Here is a 20,312-nt window from a genome sequence, read left to right on the forward strand (position 1 = left end):
TTATCATTTGCTCCTTTAATTATTTACCTGGCTAGCTTGTGTAGGTTTGTGAATACACCTTGGGGAACATGTTCTATGAGGTTGTGATCCATATTTAGGGTATTGACATTGGTGAGGCGCCCGATCATGTCCCAAGGTGTCTCGGCAAGATTATTGTAGCTGAGGTCGAGATCCTCCAGTGTGGACAGGAAGTCATCAAAGGCATGAGCAGATATGGAGTGAATCTGGTTGCTGGCGAGGATCAGGTGACGGAGGTTGGTCAGGCCTTTGAAATGGTCATCCTGGTTTGTGAAAAAGCAAAACTGCTTTGAAAGGCATCAGAGTAAGAGCATTACATATCTATACTCTATGTTCAGTGAATGTTTTAACCACCCATCTTTAGTTATTTAAAATTATTTCCTATTTAATCAACAGTGAATTATACATCTGATTATTAATATCATCAATCAATTAAGTTATCTATCCATTAGTCTCACCTTGATAACAGTTAATCTGTTAGAGTCTAGATGGAGTGCTCTCAGTCGTCGCAAGTCACTGAAAGCTGAAGGGAGGATCTGACTGATGGTGTTTCTCGACAGGGTCAGATGTAGCAGGCTGGTCATGTTGGCAAAGTCCTTTCTTCGGACAGCTGGGAGTAAACAAAATGAATAAAAAGAGACGCTCCATCAACTGCATCCCAAGTGGCCAGATTACATACAGTATTATGAAATGAAAATATATGGATATCGTCGCCCAGACATCCTCTTCCTATATCCACATTCTGATTAGCAACTTGAAACCCAAGAATGGAGTTGGAGTTGAGAGACAATGTCTATGGCCAAATTGTTTATCTGGATATCTGTTTACAGAGATTAAAAAAAACAAAATGATTATGCGAGCATAGCCCATTGGATCCGAGATTGCATTTTGATACGTGTGTTTCTTCTTTCTCGCAACCAAAGCCTGCTAGAATATGATTGGTAAATGCTACTCAGACTACAAAAAGGAAAACACTTGATACTAGAATATCATCCTCTTCCTTACTTATTCTGCATTCATATGCAGATATCTGTTTATAGAGATGATATCTAAATTGATAAAGTCATGCCTACTCAGCTCAAGAGTTCAAATCCTGAACCCTGTGACACCCAGATTATCTGGTATCCCCCAAAATAAGATACTGAATGTTTCGTTTTGCTAAACTGAAATAGATTTGGATGTGACTTGTATAACTATGCGGCTGTGCGATACTGTTATAACAGTGCATCAAATTATCTCCTTTTGGAACCTGTGAAAGCAGTCTTTATTTGTAGCCTGTGTGTCTTCAGTTTTGGCAAACCATGGAATAACATTTCTTTAAAATCAAGCTTCGGAATATTATGTAGCTGTCTTGGTAAAATAAAAGGATAAAGCAACACTGAGTCCTTACAAATTACTATGGTTCAATGTATACAATAAAAGTATTTCTCATCAAGAGAAGATTAATCATGAATGAGATTTGCTTGGCTGAAATGTATTCAAAAGTACACATTTTCAAAAGTAATACCACAAAAAAATGTGTAACTTTAGCCAGCATTTGGGAGCTTTCAATCGTGTGACATACTCTGCTCACTGCATCCAATGTGACCTTTGAATATTAGAGGTATCTTTAACCTGTCAATACATAACACCTGCTGTCACTTAATATTATTGCAGCAGGTTCACACTTGAAGAAATCATTGCAGTCGATGAAGATAAGGAACAGACAGGATCATGCAAAGTGTCTTAATACACTGACTGCGTTGATTGATGGTAAAATGGACTACAGGATGGACTGGAAGGTACGTTACCTGTAATAAAGTTTTCTTGGAGCCGTAGCTCCACGGTGCGCCGGTCAATAGCAGCCGGAACAAACAGCAGGCCTGTCTTGGAGCAGAGGATAGCGAGCGATGGAGAAAGGCTCTGGCACATACAGCGTTTCGGACACGGCTGTCCCCTGCATGCTGCTGCCAGCAACAGCAAAGAGAACCACAGCCGTTCCATTATCCTCCACTGGGAGCAGGGCAACTGGAAGACAGAAGGAAATAAGCAATGAGTTTATACAGATACAAAGACATCTGGCAGCACGTCTGGCCTGCTGAGAAACTGCAGTAGCTTGGTCATTTGGCTAGTCTGCTTACCGCAGCAATCCTAGCTTTTCCATAGCCCTGTGGCTGAAGTGACCCACAGCTGGCAGAGCTCTATAGCATCTTCAATTCAGTCTCGATACAAGGACATTAAATAAGTAATGTGAGCTGGTCTAAAACTGTCCTTAACATACAGTTCTAAGTGCTCTTGTTACTACTTGGCCAAGTTTACTGCAAGAAAAAAAAAAGATGAGTAATGGAAAAAGCTGGGTGTGGTCTTGCCATTATTTTCACATAGTTTGTCTTTTCACGCTGAACCATATTGAAATAATTAATATCAGTGGCTGTGCCCTGAACATATAATCACAGTTTACTTTTACAGAACAAAGAAACTAAATAACCGAAACCATGGGCAGAATGTGTTTCTAGGCTTAAATAGTTGTCTCACAGTAAATACGATATTTCACAGTCAAACTTCTATTGAGAACAATGCTACAATAAAGTCACAATAAAGCAAAATGACAAGTACCAAGGCTTAGAAGCTAGCTATATTACACAATGATGTGGGCTCATAATGGGATTTATCATTGTGCGGTTGCATAGTTAACTGAAATCTTTTTAAACTGAAGATCTTTTTGTGATCAGTGCTTGAGTGATTGTTGGCAAGATGTAATATAAATGTGGATATTCAAAAAAGAGGTGTATAGATACAACAGTATTACATGGCTAATCCAAAATAGCTTCATGAATTTGTAATCCTATCCACATCAAGGTCTAAGTATTGTGGACTAGTGCTTTAGTCTCATGTGCTTTAGTCTCATGAATGCAGTTCTTCTTAACAGTGCTGGCATGATGACACTAGGACTCGGGGGACTCACACACAATTTAACACAGTTCTATCAAACATTGTCAGACTGATTTCTCTCTTTCCAGTTTACACCACATTAATCCCCCGGGGCCATCCTTTCCTCACTCAATACCGGTTTTCAACAACACCTGTCTGTCTAACAGGTGTGGCACAAGTTTCCCCAGACAAGTCACATTTACAATTGCAATATATGTTGACCTGTATCTGGGATGACATGATGTGGTAGAACAGAACTGTTTCTTCTCACACTCTTTTTCCATAGCTTCTCACCTGGCCTTGAACCACTGTATCATAGCATAATCATACACCATGATTTAACACTTAAAATAAAAAGTACTTCACTATCTTATGTTAAAGAATTGTCATGGTGTGTATTCGACAACCTGATTAAAAAGGGTTTTCTGCACCAAAACCCTGCTTTGGTTGTGTGCTTACATTGAACCTTTCTTATGATAATCACATATATCAGGGAAAAATAAAGTCCTTGGCTATATGAATGAATTCTAATGTTATCACACATAAAGAGAGGGTCACCTTTCGGTTGCAGTTTAGTTAGTATTTATGCCATATGCTTTAACAGTGTGGCAAGAGTCTTCAAGGACCATCACATTCTACCTGTCAGATTTATGAAATAAAGGTAAATATGGATCCATTTCTACTTTCTAACCCTGAAGACACGACTCAAAAGAAACCCATGGTGTGATATGTGTGTGTACCATTGGGCAGCAGTATATTAGCCTGCCCAGCTTGACTACCAGGCTAATCAATAGCATTGAATTTGTCATCAGTGGGAGGCCTGTGTAAAGTACACCCCTCTTTTCTTCTCCTCTCTTGGTACTTAAAACCCCCAGCAGAAGTACTTCCGCATCAGACGACACCAGGCTTTTCTATATGCTTTTTCTCTCTTAGATTTACCTGTTTATTATCTTCCATATGTAATGTTATGACACTCCTTAAACAAAATGGGGCTCTGTACTTTCAACTTTTCTGTTCTTAAACAATGAGAAGAATAGAAAGAAACAATGATAAACTGTAAGTACATTCACAAAGACACTTCAGTGTTTCCGTTTTTTCCATCTCAAACTTTTTCTTTGAAAAAACAATAGCTCTCTCCATTACTCTTGATTATTCCCCCAGTATATCTCCCCATCCTCATCGCAATCGTACACCACATTATTCAGCTGATGTTCCCTCAATAATACTATTATACTATGTGTTCCCTCTTTACTCACTACATCATCCCTAATTTCACCCATGTGTATATGTCATACTAGACAAACAATATAAAGTGATTTGCTAGCGATATCTCAGTCTTGCCATTATTTGTATCACTTGAACCTCCTTCATGAGACATGAGCTCCCATTCTGTGACACTAATGTTGAGAGCAAAAATGTGGGGCTTGCATTACATTTATTGTTGATTAAAATATTTTATTTGAGATCCTTAAACAATCCTGAAAAGAAGGAAGCCGAAAGTGAGTGAAAGGGTAATGTTGATTTACATTTGTGATACACATTTCTCAACCAGTGGAAACAAGTTAACATTACCATTAAACCATTGATCAAGAATGAAATATTGATTGAATAATATATTTCCACTTGACTCAGTGGGAGCAAGTTAAAAACTACACATTTGAAACCAGTGATCAAGATTAAAATATTGATTGAATAATACATTGTATCATTACATGCACTTGTGGCTGAGGGATCAAAGTGTCTGAATATATGTAATACACCATTTGTTATAAAGAATATAATAGGAGTTGAGGTTAAACTTAAAAAAATTAAAAAGAATAACGAACACCCCTTCAGAAATAATTGTATATTGATTTTCAGAGCCAATATGATGGACATATTGCAGATCAAGTATATAATGTGCTATTTTAAACATAATATTGGTCTCATCTCTCATGGCTCTGTTCCTTTTTAACCTTTGTTAATTAAGCATGGTTTCTAAAGAGGGTATACTTTTCCTTCTAAGCCCTCCACAATGTTTGCTTTCATATTTACTGCCTTTTTTAATAATCACCTATTTCAGGCTTCATAACTAATAATTCTCTTTTCTCAGACTCTTCATGCTGGTTTTCCTCTCTAATTATCTCCCTGTGTTGCTTACTTTTATGATAGCGTTATTGTTATGTGTCTTTAATGTGTTAATGTTGCAGAAAATGGTGCCAATGGTGAGTTTGAATGCACATATCCCTCCCTTGGTTCACCCACTCAACCTGCTCACAGCGTAAATGTACAGTATAATTAGTTATATTTTAAACATTTAGACACACCCCATTCAGTTCTCCCACACATCAGACTATGTGTGTTTTTTATGCTTTTCAATTACGGACGTATGGGTTTTTCTGTGTAATTTAGTGAGGGTGATAGCGATCAGTCAACCACCATTACGCACTGCCATGCTCATTCAGCTGGGGAGAGTTAATAACACAAGAGAAAACAGATCGGAGCTGTCTGCACTTGTTATTAGTTAGAGTGCCATTTACAATTGGTTGCAATGGTTTCAATGACAATCTAATGTTCTGCCAAAGTTAACTATTGAGATATCTTCAGTGGAGGGTATAACTTGACAGTTGTGTTTAGATCAATGAAACTCCAGTTGGTTTAAATCAGCTGTGATAGTGACGGGCTGTCTTATACACCCTCATACTAAAAGTCTTTTACTGCAATAAAGTCTGAATAATGTTCACAGGCTTGCTTACTGAATCATTGTATTTTCTCAGGCTGTCCATGCTTTTTTCATTTCTTCCTCATCCGTCCTTCACCTGGTCCCACTCACTTTAAATGTCAATAAAATGGCACAAATATACACATTTTAAATACTTATTTACAAAGGGTCGCTTTATGCTGCACACATTGGGAGCATACTGTCATGTTAGGCTAATATCAGAATTGTAACACTTGTTAACAATAATACTTCACAGGGATGTGGTGACCCCATATTTGGCCAACTTCTAACCCAAAGTGGCCATGTTGGGCCAAGACATGGTATTATGATATTATTATTGTACTGGTGGCCTTACAATGAGCCAAAAGAGAATGCACCCTTTTGGGAAAATGTAGGTGCAACCCCCTGACTACTTATGGCACATTTCCACTGCAGCGGGGTAGCCCTGTTTAAGCGTCCCTAAGCGTCCTCGCTCAGGCCTCGGGCTGCCTCGCTGGCCGTCCGAGGCCGTGGCGCATTTCCATTGTTTAGGACCTAGGGTAGCAACGCAGTGTAGGCGGGGCATCTGTGCAGAGACATCCTGGAAAACTTTCACATTTCGAGTTGTCCCGTCGAGCTCCTGCTGGATTGTCTCATCCCCAATGAGATGTAGGAACGTCGTCACCTCCTCGGACGACCACGGTGTGCTTTTCTTTGACGTTGCCATTTTTGTAGCTCCTCCGTTTACAAAAATGCTGTGTATAAAAATGCTGCAAGCTTGCTTCTAGATATATATGCGACGCTAGGGATGATCTCGCGCGCGATCTTGTGACGATTCTCTCTGACCAATCAGCAGTCGAGAGTGTTGACGTCACTAGTTCAGCCCTGGCCCTGGCCTGATAGAACCACGATTTTATGGGGCCGGAAAAGAGGGAAAAAGTACCCGCTAGCCGGTGCTAGGCTATATGGAAAGGCCACCAAAAACTAGCCTGGCCGCTTGAGGACGATTAAGGACGCTTAAACGGGGCTACCCGCTGCAGTGGAAATGCGCCATTAGTAACCGCCAATTAATCAGCTACATGTTTAAACCAGTTGGCATTTACATGGAACACTTCTGACTGGGATAGGGTTGTGCTGTGATGGTTGACAGCCGTTTTAAAAGAACAGCCCTTTCAGCTTCATCAACATGTGCTGCAGTTCCTTAAAATACATTAAACCATGCTGACAGACCATGACACTCCAATAATATGCAAAAGAGTAACTCCAGGGGTTTGAATCAGAATAAAATGTTCTTTAGCATGCTGCATTCATGCCTCTTTTTGATTTCAATTAAGAAGACTTATCACAAAGAATGATGTGTGAATCCGTCTTGACTAAGCTCGTAAGTGTGCATTATAGATAAAAACAGTGTAGCAACATGAACTGGTAAACCAGACTACACATTACACTAGCCACCAAATCCCAGTCATTGTTTATTATTATGTCAGGTCATTAAAATTGGGTATAGCATAACATTTTCTTTATGTCTGAAAATTAAGGTAATAAAAACGCATTCCAGCATCAATGTGTTGTAATTACACTGGAGAGGTCTGCATTGATATTCATTTTTTACAAGTGGCAATAAGAGCTGCCAGAATGTTGGGGATGTCTCCAGCAATGACAAATGTTAATGTTTTTATGGTTTCACAAAGTAAGGCACAGACACACACTGACAGTCTCTTTGTTTTTCCTGACAGTCTGATCTGTGGTTTGCATTTGTGAATCAATCAGCTTTTTCCAGGCAGAGTATTCTTCAATCTGTTTAGGGCAGATATAGTGACAAACTTGGATGCTACAGTGCTATGCAAATTGTATATGCTAGAATATGAATGTGCGCTTTTCAAGAGCATGCTCATTAGTTACAGGAACAAAATGTAAGAGATACATAAAGGACTTCAAACACAGCTAGTATAGGTTTCATTGCTATGGAGAAAATAAAAACTGCAGCATTGTTTACAGTTTGTTTTCACTTCAGTTTTCAGGGTATTGAAGAAAGCAGTAATTAGCAACACACACTGCAAAAACACCCTGTGCGTCTTTTCTAAAGGAAAACATTGCCTCCATCTTCTATCGACTCTACCTGTGAAGACTAAAGATAGCTCCTTAAGCTCCTTTCTCAGTGTATGTTTCTCTACCTTTTTGCACTTAATCAATGGAAACAAGGAGATGTCTTCTTTACTAATGTGTTTATTGTAAATATAGCAGACTGCAAAGCTACACTGTTAAGCATGTAAGAAGGAGGCAAAAGCTTGAGGCTCCTTTTGATTACAGACGACTGTCTTCTGATTAAGTCTGTGCTCTTCAGTCAGGATGAAACAAAATGTGATTCTCTGTGAAGTGCCCTAAAGCAAGTTAGAACTCCTTTATTGTATTGCATACATAATGCAGTTACAGAATAATGGAAACCAAAAGAATACAACCACAATGTGAAAATGGTTCACATTAAAGAAGATCCAAAAGCAGAATCAAGCAGTGGTCAGAAAAAAATATTAGAACAACTCGAACTGTCAGATCTAAATAAAAACAGTGTCATTACACCCCTGTCTAAAGCAGTTTGGAATGCTTATCACACACACACACACACACACACACACACACCACACACACACACACACACACACACACACACACACACACACACACACACACACACACACACACACCACACACACACACACACACACACACACACACACACACACACACACACACACACACACACACACACACACACACACACACACACACACACACACACACACACACACACACACACTTATGAAAGGGATGGAGGAATATGTAGCATAAAATACTTTAGAGAATTTATCACGGAAAATATTTCAAGTCTGAAGACATAAGGTTGCAGTGAGTAAGATGGGGGAGTGATAAGAGGACGGACAATTGACTAGAGTTTGTGATTTTGTGTTTAAAGACGGAATTACTTTAGTCTTATTCAAGGCTTGGCTATAATTGTGTTCTGGTATGTTCCCTCTGTGTTTCTTATACTTCTCGTTTTTTTTAAAGAGCATTTAAGTTTGGTACAGCACTTTGGTAAGATTAGGCTGTGTTTAAACGTTCTCCAGAAATAAACTTTACCTACCAATGTAAGTTTATCCACAGAGTTCACTTCAGTAAAGCTTAACAGCCAAAAACATTTTCAGAAATAACTTACTTCCATGGAAGACACTAGAGTCTAGGTCATCTGGTTCCCTGACCTACATGCTCTGCTAATACCCCAGAGTAATGGGATTATGGGAATCATTTTTCAAAATGATATCTGAAGTTCCAGAAACTAGTTCAGATGCTGCCCCTGGAGTTTCACTATCTCTCACTTTACAAGGTGAGGCATGATTGTAATCTCTGAGCAGGCCAATTCCTTCTCATTATATTCCTTAATTGAATAAACAAAAACAAGTGAGAGAGAGATTTTATTGCAACGGCCTCAGGTGATAATTTCTATTTCCACTGGCAACTTTGATCTCAAAGTCAGGGCTTACTCCCACTACAATACATTTAAAATTGCATTAAAACAACATACTGTATGCATAAACAACACAGAAAACCACTCAACCTGTTTTCTGTAATATTCTAATTTTAGGATATGATTTAGGATGATTGTTTAGCCAACAAACCATGTATAAATCGAGAATAATGCCTTGGAAACCTTTTACAAGAGACATTTGGAAACTCAAAGTTGGTTTGCATCTGTCAGAGACAAGTATTTGCATATGAAAGCAGATCAAATCGTGAGTGATAATTACTTTTGCTGAAGTGTGATCTTTAGACTACCCAGGGGGTTTCCATGCAAACAAAATCCTAATACTTCAGGGATGCAAACACTTTTAAAACCAGCAATCAACAACAAGATTTGCTTTTAAAATATCCATTGATGTCATAATAATTCATATGTATGATCCATACAAATAGAAGTAGTAGGTGATGCATTACGGTACCTTTATGATATAGTATGCGTATATTACCTGCTATATCACCATCAGCCTGCTTATGTCTACTATCATTCATTAAATTCAAATTGGAAATAACCCACTGATGGGATCTTTGAACTCAGAACAGAACCAGCAACTCATATGTGTCTGCGTGTATGTGTGTGTGTGCAGGGCCGCCCCTGGCCAACTTGGGGCCCCAAGCGACATTGTGAGATGAGGCCCCCCCCCCACCGACAGGAGTAAAAAAAAATGTTTTTGAAAACAAAGTAGGCTAATTTGCAAATATAATTCCTGTTTATTATTATTATCAACGGTTACTTTTTTATACAGTGAGGTAAATGGTAAATGTGCATGTATGTCGTTCAGTATGCGTTTACAGGTATGTCTGCATTTCCTGCAGCATACTAGCCTCAAAAAGATTACAATATAATTAATGCAAATAAACTACTTCTGCTACTAATAATAATCATAATCAATTCAATAATATAAATACTATATTATTGTATTGTAATATAGTTGTAATGTAGTCAAGACAAAACATGCTTATGACATGCTCAAAAACTGATATTTCTTAAATCTGTATTCAAATATAGTTCCCTCTGTCAGCAATGTATCAACAACTACACACACATTTATATCAGTATTTCTCTGTGTTGTGGTTGACATGACGATGACTGTTAGGAGTTAAGGGGAGAGGCTGAGCGTCACCATGAAATGTGCAAATTGACATAAAAATGAATAAAAGGGGGAAAAATGCTCCATGTTTTTTAGGCTGTAAACTTGAACTGTTATGTAAGCCAACTAGACAGACAGTGTATCTCTCTTCCTCCTGTACATTAGCAGATAAAAGGCATAACATACTTGAATGAATGTTAAATAAAGAATGCTGGAAATAACATGCATCTCCATCAGCCTGTATGCTCTGCAGAGACTGCCTTCTTCATGTCGTGAATTACAGCTGATGTTTTAATATGGCAATTGGCAATTTGAATACAACATTCGCAAGTTGTACATCTGACTCATACAATAACCCACCTTCGAGGGATGCTCTAGTTTCTTCATGTTTTGTTTTTTTCCCCTCTTGCTTGCTCCGGACTGAAACTGTCTTTTCACCGACATCTCTTCACCTGCACTAGTGGCGGTATCAAAGCCGTGATTGGTCAGATGTCGATTCATTGCAACGGTGTCGGGTTACAGACGTGCTCCCCTTGTCACCTCTCACTCTCACTCTTGCGGGGTGTGTGCGGAGAACTGCGCACAGCAGCTGAGGCCCTCTGGGCGGGGCCCCCTGCGCAAGGCGGGGCCCCATGCAGCCTGCGTGATTGGCCTGTAGGGAGGGGCGGCCCTGTGTGTGTGTGTGTGTGTGTGTGTGTGTGTGTGTGTGTGTGTGTGTGAGTGTGTGTGTGTGTGTGTGTGTGTGTGTCCAGCCTGTACAATGGAGATGGATCACTTTGTCAGTTTCCTTGCAGAACCACTGCACAGTGTGTTTTGTATAATTTACTGTATCTGTGCATGAGCTTGTTCATGTGCTTACTTATCACATGTGCTTCTTACTTATGCAACCATGTCTACGCACATACCCTAAAACATATTTATATATGTTTCCTACATCATTTCATCTGTGACCAGAAGCATTAACATGTACAATACTGTTATGTTGTCTGTTGTGTGCGCGCACATGTGCTCCATCCTTTTTTTTCCAAAGTATACCGTAGCGAGAACACTGAGTTATTAACGACCACAAAAGCAGCATCATCCATCTGCTACCCACACACATGCACATGCACACTCACACACTCCCACTCTCAAGGTTCACTTAAATCAGACAACATACAGTACATGCATGTTCCCATAAGCGAACAAATCTCTGCTGCAGCTTAATCTCTGTGAAATGCAGCTGTGATTAATGATGAAACAAATATGTGCAGTTTCCGTTCTACCATTAACAATATGTCCACTGCTATTGAAGCAAAACTACACCTGATCTACGCCCTGTGTCTCCAACTTCCTGAATAATTATACTTCATTATGTTCTGGTCCTCGAATGTATGGGAGGGAAAGAAAAAGGTAAGAAAAAGTGAGATTGCGAGCAAATTTAAATCAAAGCATGAAAAGGCAAGTGAATGGATACTGTGACCATGGCAAGGCACGGCAATGAAAAGAGATAAAGCAAAAACAAAGTGCTCCTACAGAATGGGGTATTCGTCAAAACCAGTGGTGAAGGCAAAGCTTTTATTGGCCACAGAAAAAAACTTGGTGGGGGCCTGTAACTTAGCAACAGCCAATGACACATGGATGGTAACAGTGAGGAGGTGGGAAGTGTGTGTACAGTATGTGTGTGTGTGTGTGTGTGTGTGTGTGTGTGTGTGTGTGTGTGTGTGTGTGTGTGTGTGTGTGTGTGTGTGTGTGTGTGTGTTGTGGTTGTGGGGGGTGTAGTGAGTGTCTGTATGGGGGCTGTGAGAAAATACAAGATTGGTCTGGAGAGCTCACAAGTAATGAATCTGGAGTGTGGGTGAATATGGGAGAGAGAGAGAGATTCATAGAGAGATAGAGATTGTGTTTGTGTTGCATACAGGGTGTAGTTGTACACTATATATTTTTGTTTAAGCCACATTGCAGCAAAGTGTCCTCATTATCATAAAACAAACATACTGTGTTGCTTTTACAAGTGCAAAGAGGGAGAACTGTTATGGGTCCATTAAAAATAACTATATTAATTAAATAATTGTAGGCATTTGTTTAATTTGAACTTAAATCAAAATGTAGGGGGAAACCCAAACCCCCAAAGAGCTCTCTCTATAGTCCCTCGCCACATGGGTAAAAGCTTTTTCTCATTATCTTTCATTACAAAACCTAACGTGGGAATTAACTAGCAGGCAGTTCATTAAAACATTAATGTGATTAAAGTAAAGTGTGGGAGGCGAAGTTCAACCAACTCTAGACCATAGCAAAACCATTTGCAGTGAATCAGATTGACTGAAACGTAGTAGCCAGGCCTCATTGTAACTACCACAACTTATTCAGATATGTTTCACCAATGAAATGAGGACACTCCTGTTTACCTTGTTTTGGGTTGTTTTTTTCCCTTGTGTTTCTTTCATGTTAACGTCTAGACATTGAGGCAGGTCAAAATAATGTATCTGTGTATCTGTAGAAACTCACCATAAATCTTTGATAAGTCTCTTTAGATCTAACCGATAGACTACCTGTTCAAGGTTCAGACACAACACACTTAGACTAGTCTTCCGCTGGAGGAGAGGGGTAAAAAAAAAAAACCTTCGGCCAGCAGGGATCCCTCCCAGCCAAAGTGTCCTCAAACAAGAAACCAAATCCCTCTTGGCTCCAGTGGTGCTGTTCTGTAGCTGACCCTGACCTTCCAGTGGGCAGTACAAGAGAGCACAGACTCTCTCTGCAGGGATCACTATTTTTAAAGCCTATGAAGTGTGGTTTTCATCTTATGAAATCAATGGGACAAGTAAATGATAGATCCACTTTGTACCAGGGCAGCAGCTGCCTCAGCCACATCTTTACTCACTTTATTCCAATTTTATTTTATTGTATGATTCCTTATTTAACGATTTGAAACTGGAATTGACCGTGGTTGCTTTAGTTGACTTATTTTAGAACAATGAAATGTATGTTAAACAAAGTAATTCAAATTCAAAGACTGTACAGTATGCTAAGGTTTTCATTTTAAATTGAGGAAAGGAAAGTAATCACGCCTCTCTTATATTAACAGTTTTATTTTTAAGACATTTTCTTTGCCTTCAGACTCCAGACTCAAACACAGCTTTTGACGATGTATACATCTGCTGTGAGTTGACATTTCCCCATGTAGGACACAAATGAGGTAGGAGTGAATATGTCAGTATACATTATTCAACATACAACTGCAAATGTGTTTTCAGCATGGGTTACATACAGTTCTGTCACAGTGCTGCTGTGGTAAGGAGAGTTTAACATACAGTATAACACAATGACTATAGTCACCATAACACTTATTTTGCTTCATTTTAATTGGATGTGACATGTAACCCGTTAGACGGTACCTTCTGCTTTACTCAGTTGTAGAGACAGCATGAATGAATGCAAGTAGTTTAATTTTTCCCAAGTAGCCCAAGTAGAGAAATCCTCTGCAGTTAAACACATCTGGTCCCATGGTACACATGCAAGAAACAAGCCAACTATGAGCCTTGAGGAGAACAGAGAAAAAAGGAGCCACCCAAGACTTGTATTTCCCACATAACAGAAACTAGGCTAAAAAAAATGGATTAAAAAAAAGTTGATAATTTCACAGCCACACACAACCCTCTGTGTTTTCAATTCAAATTTGAGGGAAGACATGCTCCAGTGTGTCACACTGTCAGCCAGAAACAAGGATTTTGGAAAGCGATAAAAGTAAACAGCATAGATCAACTCATTTTTTTCAAGAGATGGGCACAGATGCTGATGCACACAGTTGCCCAGACAAACCCTCAACCCCAATTTGGAACTGATACACCACTGGGATCTCAGCCACCCACCCACCCACACACACACACACACACACACACACACACACACACACACACACACACACACACACACACACACACACACACACACACACACACACACACCACACACACACACACACACACACACACACACCACACACACACACACACACACACACACACACACACACCACACACACCACACACACACACACACACACACACACACACACCACACACACACACACACACACACACACACACACACACACACACACACACACACACACGCACACACACACACACTATATTTCACAGATCTAAGCAGGGAGAGAAACAGACATTTGCTAATGGATCTTTTGTTACATGACTCATTCAGTCTCCTCTCCTATATCTATTTACTTCTCTTCTTTCTGTTTAAGATTCTGTCTCCAACTATGTTTCTTTCAGTCTATATTAATCTCACTCTCCTTTTGTGTTATTGTCATCCATTTTTTCTGTTTTTGTTCAGATTATCTGTCCCAAAATGTATCTTATTTTGAACGCTAAGCCCTCTCCCTGTCAGTACAGTAGATAATGAGGTGATTGCTGCTGCTAGCGAAGTGCATCAATGCTTGTCGCGCTGCATGTCAGCGTAAAATTTACTCCAGCCTCTGTTATACTGTCATGCTAACCAGGCAGACACACACACACACACTGCTGCTCTCTCGTCTCCATGATACCGATCATCGATTTTGTCTCCTTGTCCTCTTCTAGTTCAACATGAAATGTAATACATACATCTATCAGTTCCTCTTTCAGCCATGCTATATAACAAACTGTTCATCTTCTTCATCATCCCCATGTCTAATTGGGGCCGCTCTGGTTCAAGATCCTTGTTTTTCTGCACGGATAGACGGATGCAGTAACTTTACGTTACCCGTCTTCTGACCCTCCTGCAGAACTAACAGCTTCCATCTCACTCTCAGCAGAGCTGTATGATACGATTTTCAGCTCCAAACATCAATAATTCTATTTGTATACCTGTGTAACATAAAGCTCTCCCTGTCGCTGCCTAGTTCCAACCAGTCTTGTTTTTAACTGCCAAATGGTTTGAGTGAAGTATTTTAGCCTTTAATTTGTATATCAATAGATTTTTATAACTATGTTCTGTCTGTGGATATTTATTAATGTAAAGGTAACCATTATAGTTATTGAGAATTTGTTAAAATGTGCATCAGTTAATGTTTCCAAGTCAATGGTTCTGATCATTGTAGAGACTTGTGGTAGTCTCAAACTGGGGATGCTGTAATGTAAATCTGCGACATCTTCCACTTTTTTGGTTTTCACTTATCGTGAGAATATGCAAGGCATGACTTCTTGTTTTGCAGTAGAAGAAGCAGAAGCAGGGACCAACACCTTCAATTGTTTTACCAGTTGTATTGTTTTCCATCTTAGTCTGCATACATGTTTTTATTTATATATATTTCTGCTTGTTTCTAAAATAGCTAGCATTTATGCTCAAGTTGAAAATGTGAAACCTTATTTGAAAATCTTCTGTCCCATCACTCTCTGTGTACTACTTTACTTTTCAATCTTTTCTACTCCTATCCCACTGATTTTAGTGTCAGGAGTGGACATCTATCAAAGAGGTAATCATGACATAGAAAAACTGCAACCTAGTGACAAAATCAGCAAAAGTATCAACAAGCAATGGAAGAGCAACCAGGGCAGTCAAGGGAATATGAAGACCTAGAAGATCATCAGCTGTTTGATGTGCTGGAACAAGCACAGCCAAAGTCAACCTTGAAAAATGAAAAACTTTAAAGAGCTAACGTTAACATATAGATAATAATAAAGGCAGGAAAATTGGATAACCACAACCCTGTGGTCTGATGGGGTGTTTTCACCTTTATTTACATGTGGCCTTCGGGCTCACAAACAAGGGACCATGAAGCAATACATGGGCCGTTTCTCAATCTCGAGGATACTGGCTTCCAAGCCAATATTTCAAGGATGCTACGTCATCGAGTGCCGCCGAAGTACTAATCCAATCTCCAGCATACTTGGAATTCCACCGAGGCCGCGTCCTTGGTTTGGGGGACATTTTTGAGGCTGCACATGGGTAGACTTTGCGTCCTTAAAATCCCCACAATGCTTTGCGCACGGACCAATTTCAAAAACCCTTGCGGAGAATGGCTGAACCAACGCAGCACACATTGAAATGTAAGTATTGTGGCGTAGAACATGTGTTGGTAAATGTGTTACTTTGTTACATTTGTTATCACCAAAAATGTGTTCAGTGAAAGTAAAGCAAGTTCATAATTAGATAGACATCGTGAGGTATTTATTTTCGGTACAGTTTATGTTGAAACCGTTAGAGAGAGTGGCACACTTGTTAGCCGCTCCATTCTTCTTCATTTTCCGAAGCCGTGGCTTGGAAGCATACTTGCTTCGTTTCTGAAGGAAGTGACTTGGAAGTACGCGACTACCAAGCCAGCATCCTCAAGATTGAGAAACGGCCATGGTTTTCTCTCCAGCATCCCTCCATCTTTGTTGCACTCACACACAAATACATGCATGTACACTGCCACACATACACATTGTGTCTGTACAGCAAGAGTTCTCAAAATACTCCCTACTGTAGCTAATTGAGCTCTGACATCAAACGACTCATAATCTGAAACACTGCTAAATATATACCCCTTGCTTTTCACCAGGTTTCCACACATCCTTACTCTCGTTGCCCTCCATTATGGTGTTTTTTTTAATCCCCTTTTATTCTTCCAACAATTTATCATTGTTCTTTATTTTCCCTTTCCCTTCATTGACTCATTCTTTCTTCCATCCTTCCCCTCTTTATTCTGCTCTTATTCAATGTTTAATAGAGGTTGTAGATGTGACAGATGCGTCTCATTTTGCAGAGAGCAGAAGCAAGCAGTTCTGATTCGGTGATTATGGTGATTGGGGAGTAATAATATTATAGAAAAAATAAAAGGGGATGGGAGATGTAGAACTGAGAGGGGGGAGAAGAGAGAGGGTAGAATAGTATAGGCCAACAGGAACATAGGGAAATAAGAAGCAAATCACAAGAGAGAAATACAGGAAAAGATAAGGGAAAGTACAAAGTAAGAGAAATTAGAGGAGAAAAGAGGTTGGAGAGACGTGTGTGCCACTTGGTAGTCATCACAGAGAAGCTTTCTCCATTCAGGAACTCGGCGTGCAGCTGTCGCTTCAGGGAACTGATCTCGCACACACACACGCACGCACATACGCACATATGCACTTGTGCTTTGGGCTGTGCTTCAAAATGATCCCTGCCACTGGAGAGGCACACACAGTGAGCTGGTTGATAATAATATTATCCTATGGCCTTCATATGGTAATATGGCTTTATTGCTATGAATAAATATTAATATTATGGCTTTCAGGGCAGCTTAGGAAATGACATGGCTGCCATGGTCCTCAGCTTCAATAGAATGTTAAAATTCCCTATTTATCTAGGGTCTCTCTGTGGGCAATCTATTACGTTATTTACCTTTGCATTGATATGATCTGGCATGTTGTATAATCACACATATGAGATGATGAGAGGCACAAGACATGCTTTGAGATGCCAATGAGTGGGGGTGAAGGTCACGGCTCAGTGGGGTAGACTGGCGTACATCTGGACAGAGAGGGTTGTGTTATAGGCTCTGCCGTGAAGCAGCAAAATAAACACACAGCATGGTGGGAAAAAGAACAGACTCAGACAAGTTTTCTTTCCTTTACGTACGGTTACGATTATATTGTGTACAACATCAAATCCGAACCTGGTATTTGAGTGTAAAGTTTGAATTGTAATCAAATGGCATGCTAATTTGATATCGACTCCATGTATGTGGGTCCAACCCCTTTAACTCCCGTTTTCTCATTTCACGTTCATAAGTATGAATACATCCTTATTGAGCCTATTCCAGACATTGTTTTGTCCATTATTCTCTGTCCTGGAGCTCTAACTGTCAGGACCAAGGTGATCAATATGTGGCTGTAAAGGTCAATCCCCAACATTTAATACCAGTGTGCAGGAACTTCTCTTTGGTGGACTGATGGTCGATGGTTTACCTCCACTGATCAGCCTATTTGACTGCCAACAAAATCCCCCTTTACTACAGTTTTTACAGCCTCATTAAGATAATGACTCACTTATTTACTTCCCTTCATTTAAGTGTGGCATTTCAGTTAATGTTTATCTGCATACTGTAGGAGTAGTTCTCATTCATAACACTCCGTTCGATGTCTCACTATGGGATGCGCCTCATCGCGGAGCAAACAGAAGCATCAATCTCATTACACCAATCCTGATTGGCTGGAGATCTTGACGTCAGCGTCAGGGAAATCACCCCCTATAAGTAGCTTGCGCCACAACGCATGCGCCATTCAAACACCTCTTCTCGCTTCAGAGCACATCTCTATGGTAGCCGGACAAGCTTCACGGTCCACAGACTGAACCCAAATATCCATTTCGGTCGACGGGCGCTTGCCGGCTACTCCTTCTGCTTCGCAGGAAGACGGTAATTACTAACGCTAGTTATTGTTGAAATCGACCTCGCCGCTCTCTTTCCCCGGAAAGTAAGCTAGGTCTGACTTTTTCAAAGTAGCGTTAACTTGCTCCCTCACTACCGACACCACGGTAGCGAGGAAGTATTTTCTTTTCTCTTCCCCACGGAGGAGGAAAGGATTAAAAGGAGCATACTGCCACACCAGTCAGTATTCTCTGGGAATAAAAGACCCACACCGTCCTTTTCTCCGGATTAAGGACAGGGTGGGTAACCTCTTTTTTCTCCCAACCTACCTGTTGAGAGCGGGTCCTCTCCACGCCACGAGGCGAACAAGATGGACGCCCCTCTCCCTCACACCAGAGGAGTCAGGGACTCGGTGGCTCGACTCTGCGGCTGCGGGTTGAAGATCTCGGGCACAGACACACACCAGGTCTGCTCGTCCTGCCTCGGGCTGGAACACGCCCGAGGCGCTATCGATAACCCCGGCTCGTGCGGACATTGTGTCCGCTTCACCGTAAAGAGCCTCCGCCGACGGCTAGCACACCAAGCTAGCCTGTCGGAGCAGGAACCCCCCATGTCCTCTGACCTGCCGGCCGGCAGTCAAGACGCGGGGGCATCTGCCACAGAGAATGAACCCCTCTCCATGTCGGTCTGGGACTCAGTATCTGCGATGGCCGCAGAACCAGATTCCCGCGCCCTGGCAGGCCGGGACCCGGTGGCGGCAAGACACGCGGGAACGGGACCCCATGCTTTACCGAGCTGGGGCTCCCAGTTAGACCTCACCATGGTCTCACCCGCGGAGGATGTCCTCGAGCTGAATTACAACGAGGACGAAGAGGACGCCTCGGTGTTCCTCCTGTCCGAGTCGGATGAACATGAAGAGGACATCTTCATGTCATCGGCTCAGGCTGCAAAGCCTGGAGCGAGGGCTGCTCTCCCAGACGGTAGCATACCAGCTTCGCCCTGTCTGAGTATGGACCTGCAGGCCGTGTGCAAACGCGCTGCGGCCAGACTCGACATCCCGTGGCCTGAAATGGCCAAGGAGACCTCCAGGTCCCGCTACGAAGGGAAACATTTTCCCCAAGCAGCGCGGACAAAGAGACAACTCCTTCCGGTCTTCCCGGAGATGTTGGATGAGGTGTCGGTCTCGTGGAGAGACCGGCCCTTCAGCAACATGGTCCCAATCCAGGGTGCCTCCTCCCTAGACTGTGACGGAATGGAGAAGCTCGGCCTGCTCCGCATACCGCCCATGGAACCGCTGGTAGCAGCCCACCTCCTACCGAGGATGGGCCCGTCACCAAGCAGGAACCCCACGCTGCCGGCAAAGTCGGACCGATTTCAGTCGACAATGACTGAACGGTCCTACAAAGCCGCAGCGTTGTCCGCCAGGGCCCTGAATGTGGCCTCGCTGCTAACCGCTTACCAAGCGGAGCTCTGCGAGGACCTGTCGGGTAACCCGGGTGCAGCCACTCTGGACGAGATGGCGGCGGTCACAGACATCTGTCTCCGTGTCCAACGCTGCGCCGTCCAGGCCACGGGTAAGGCAATGGGGATCATGGTGGTGCAGGAAAGAGCGAGATGGCTCAACCTCACCAACCTCCCAGACCGGGAAAAGGAGGATGTGCTGGATATGCCCATCGTTCCCGAGGGAATTTTCGGCTCCGCTCTTGCTTCCATGCAAAGGAGGTGTGAGTCGAAAAAG

At 41.5% G+C, this 20,312-nt stretch overlaps 1 protein-coding gene across 2 annotated transcripts in view; it reads right to left on the reverse strand.

Moving 5' to 3' along the window:
- Positions 1–20,312, reverse strand: part of zgc:172282 (leucine-rich repeat and fibronectin type III domain-containing protein 1-like protein) — a 184,814-nt gene that overhangs the window by 61,510 nt on the left and 102,992 nt on the right. For both annotated transcript variants that reach the window (XM_034225587.1, XM_034225586.1), the window contains exons 3-5: positions 1,809–2,025; positions 477–628; positions 28–281 (exon numbers count right to left, since the gene is read on the reverse strand). In XM_034225587.1, coding sequence (XP_034081478.1) covers positions 28–281; positions 477–628; positions 1,809–2,001 — 599 coding nt within the window. In that variant the 5' untranslated portion in view covers positions 2,002–2,025. The remainder of the gene's footprint in view (positions 1–27; positions 282–476; positions 629–1,808; positions 2,026–20,312) is intronic.

Source organism: Gymnodraco acuticeps, unplaced genomic scaffold (assembly GCF_902827175.1).
Source record: "Gymnodraco acuticeps unplaced genomic scaffold, fGymAcu1.1, whole genome shotgun sequence".
NCBI classification, from domain to species: domain Eukaryota; kingdom Metazoa; phylum Chordata; class Actinopteri; order Perciformes; family Bathydraconidae; genus Gymnodraco; species Gymnodraco acuticeps.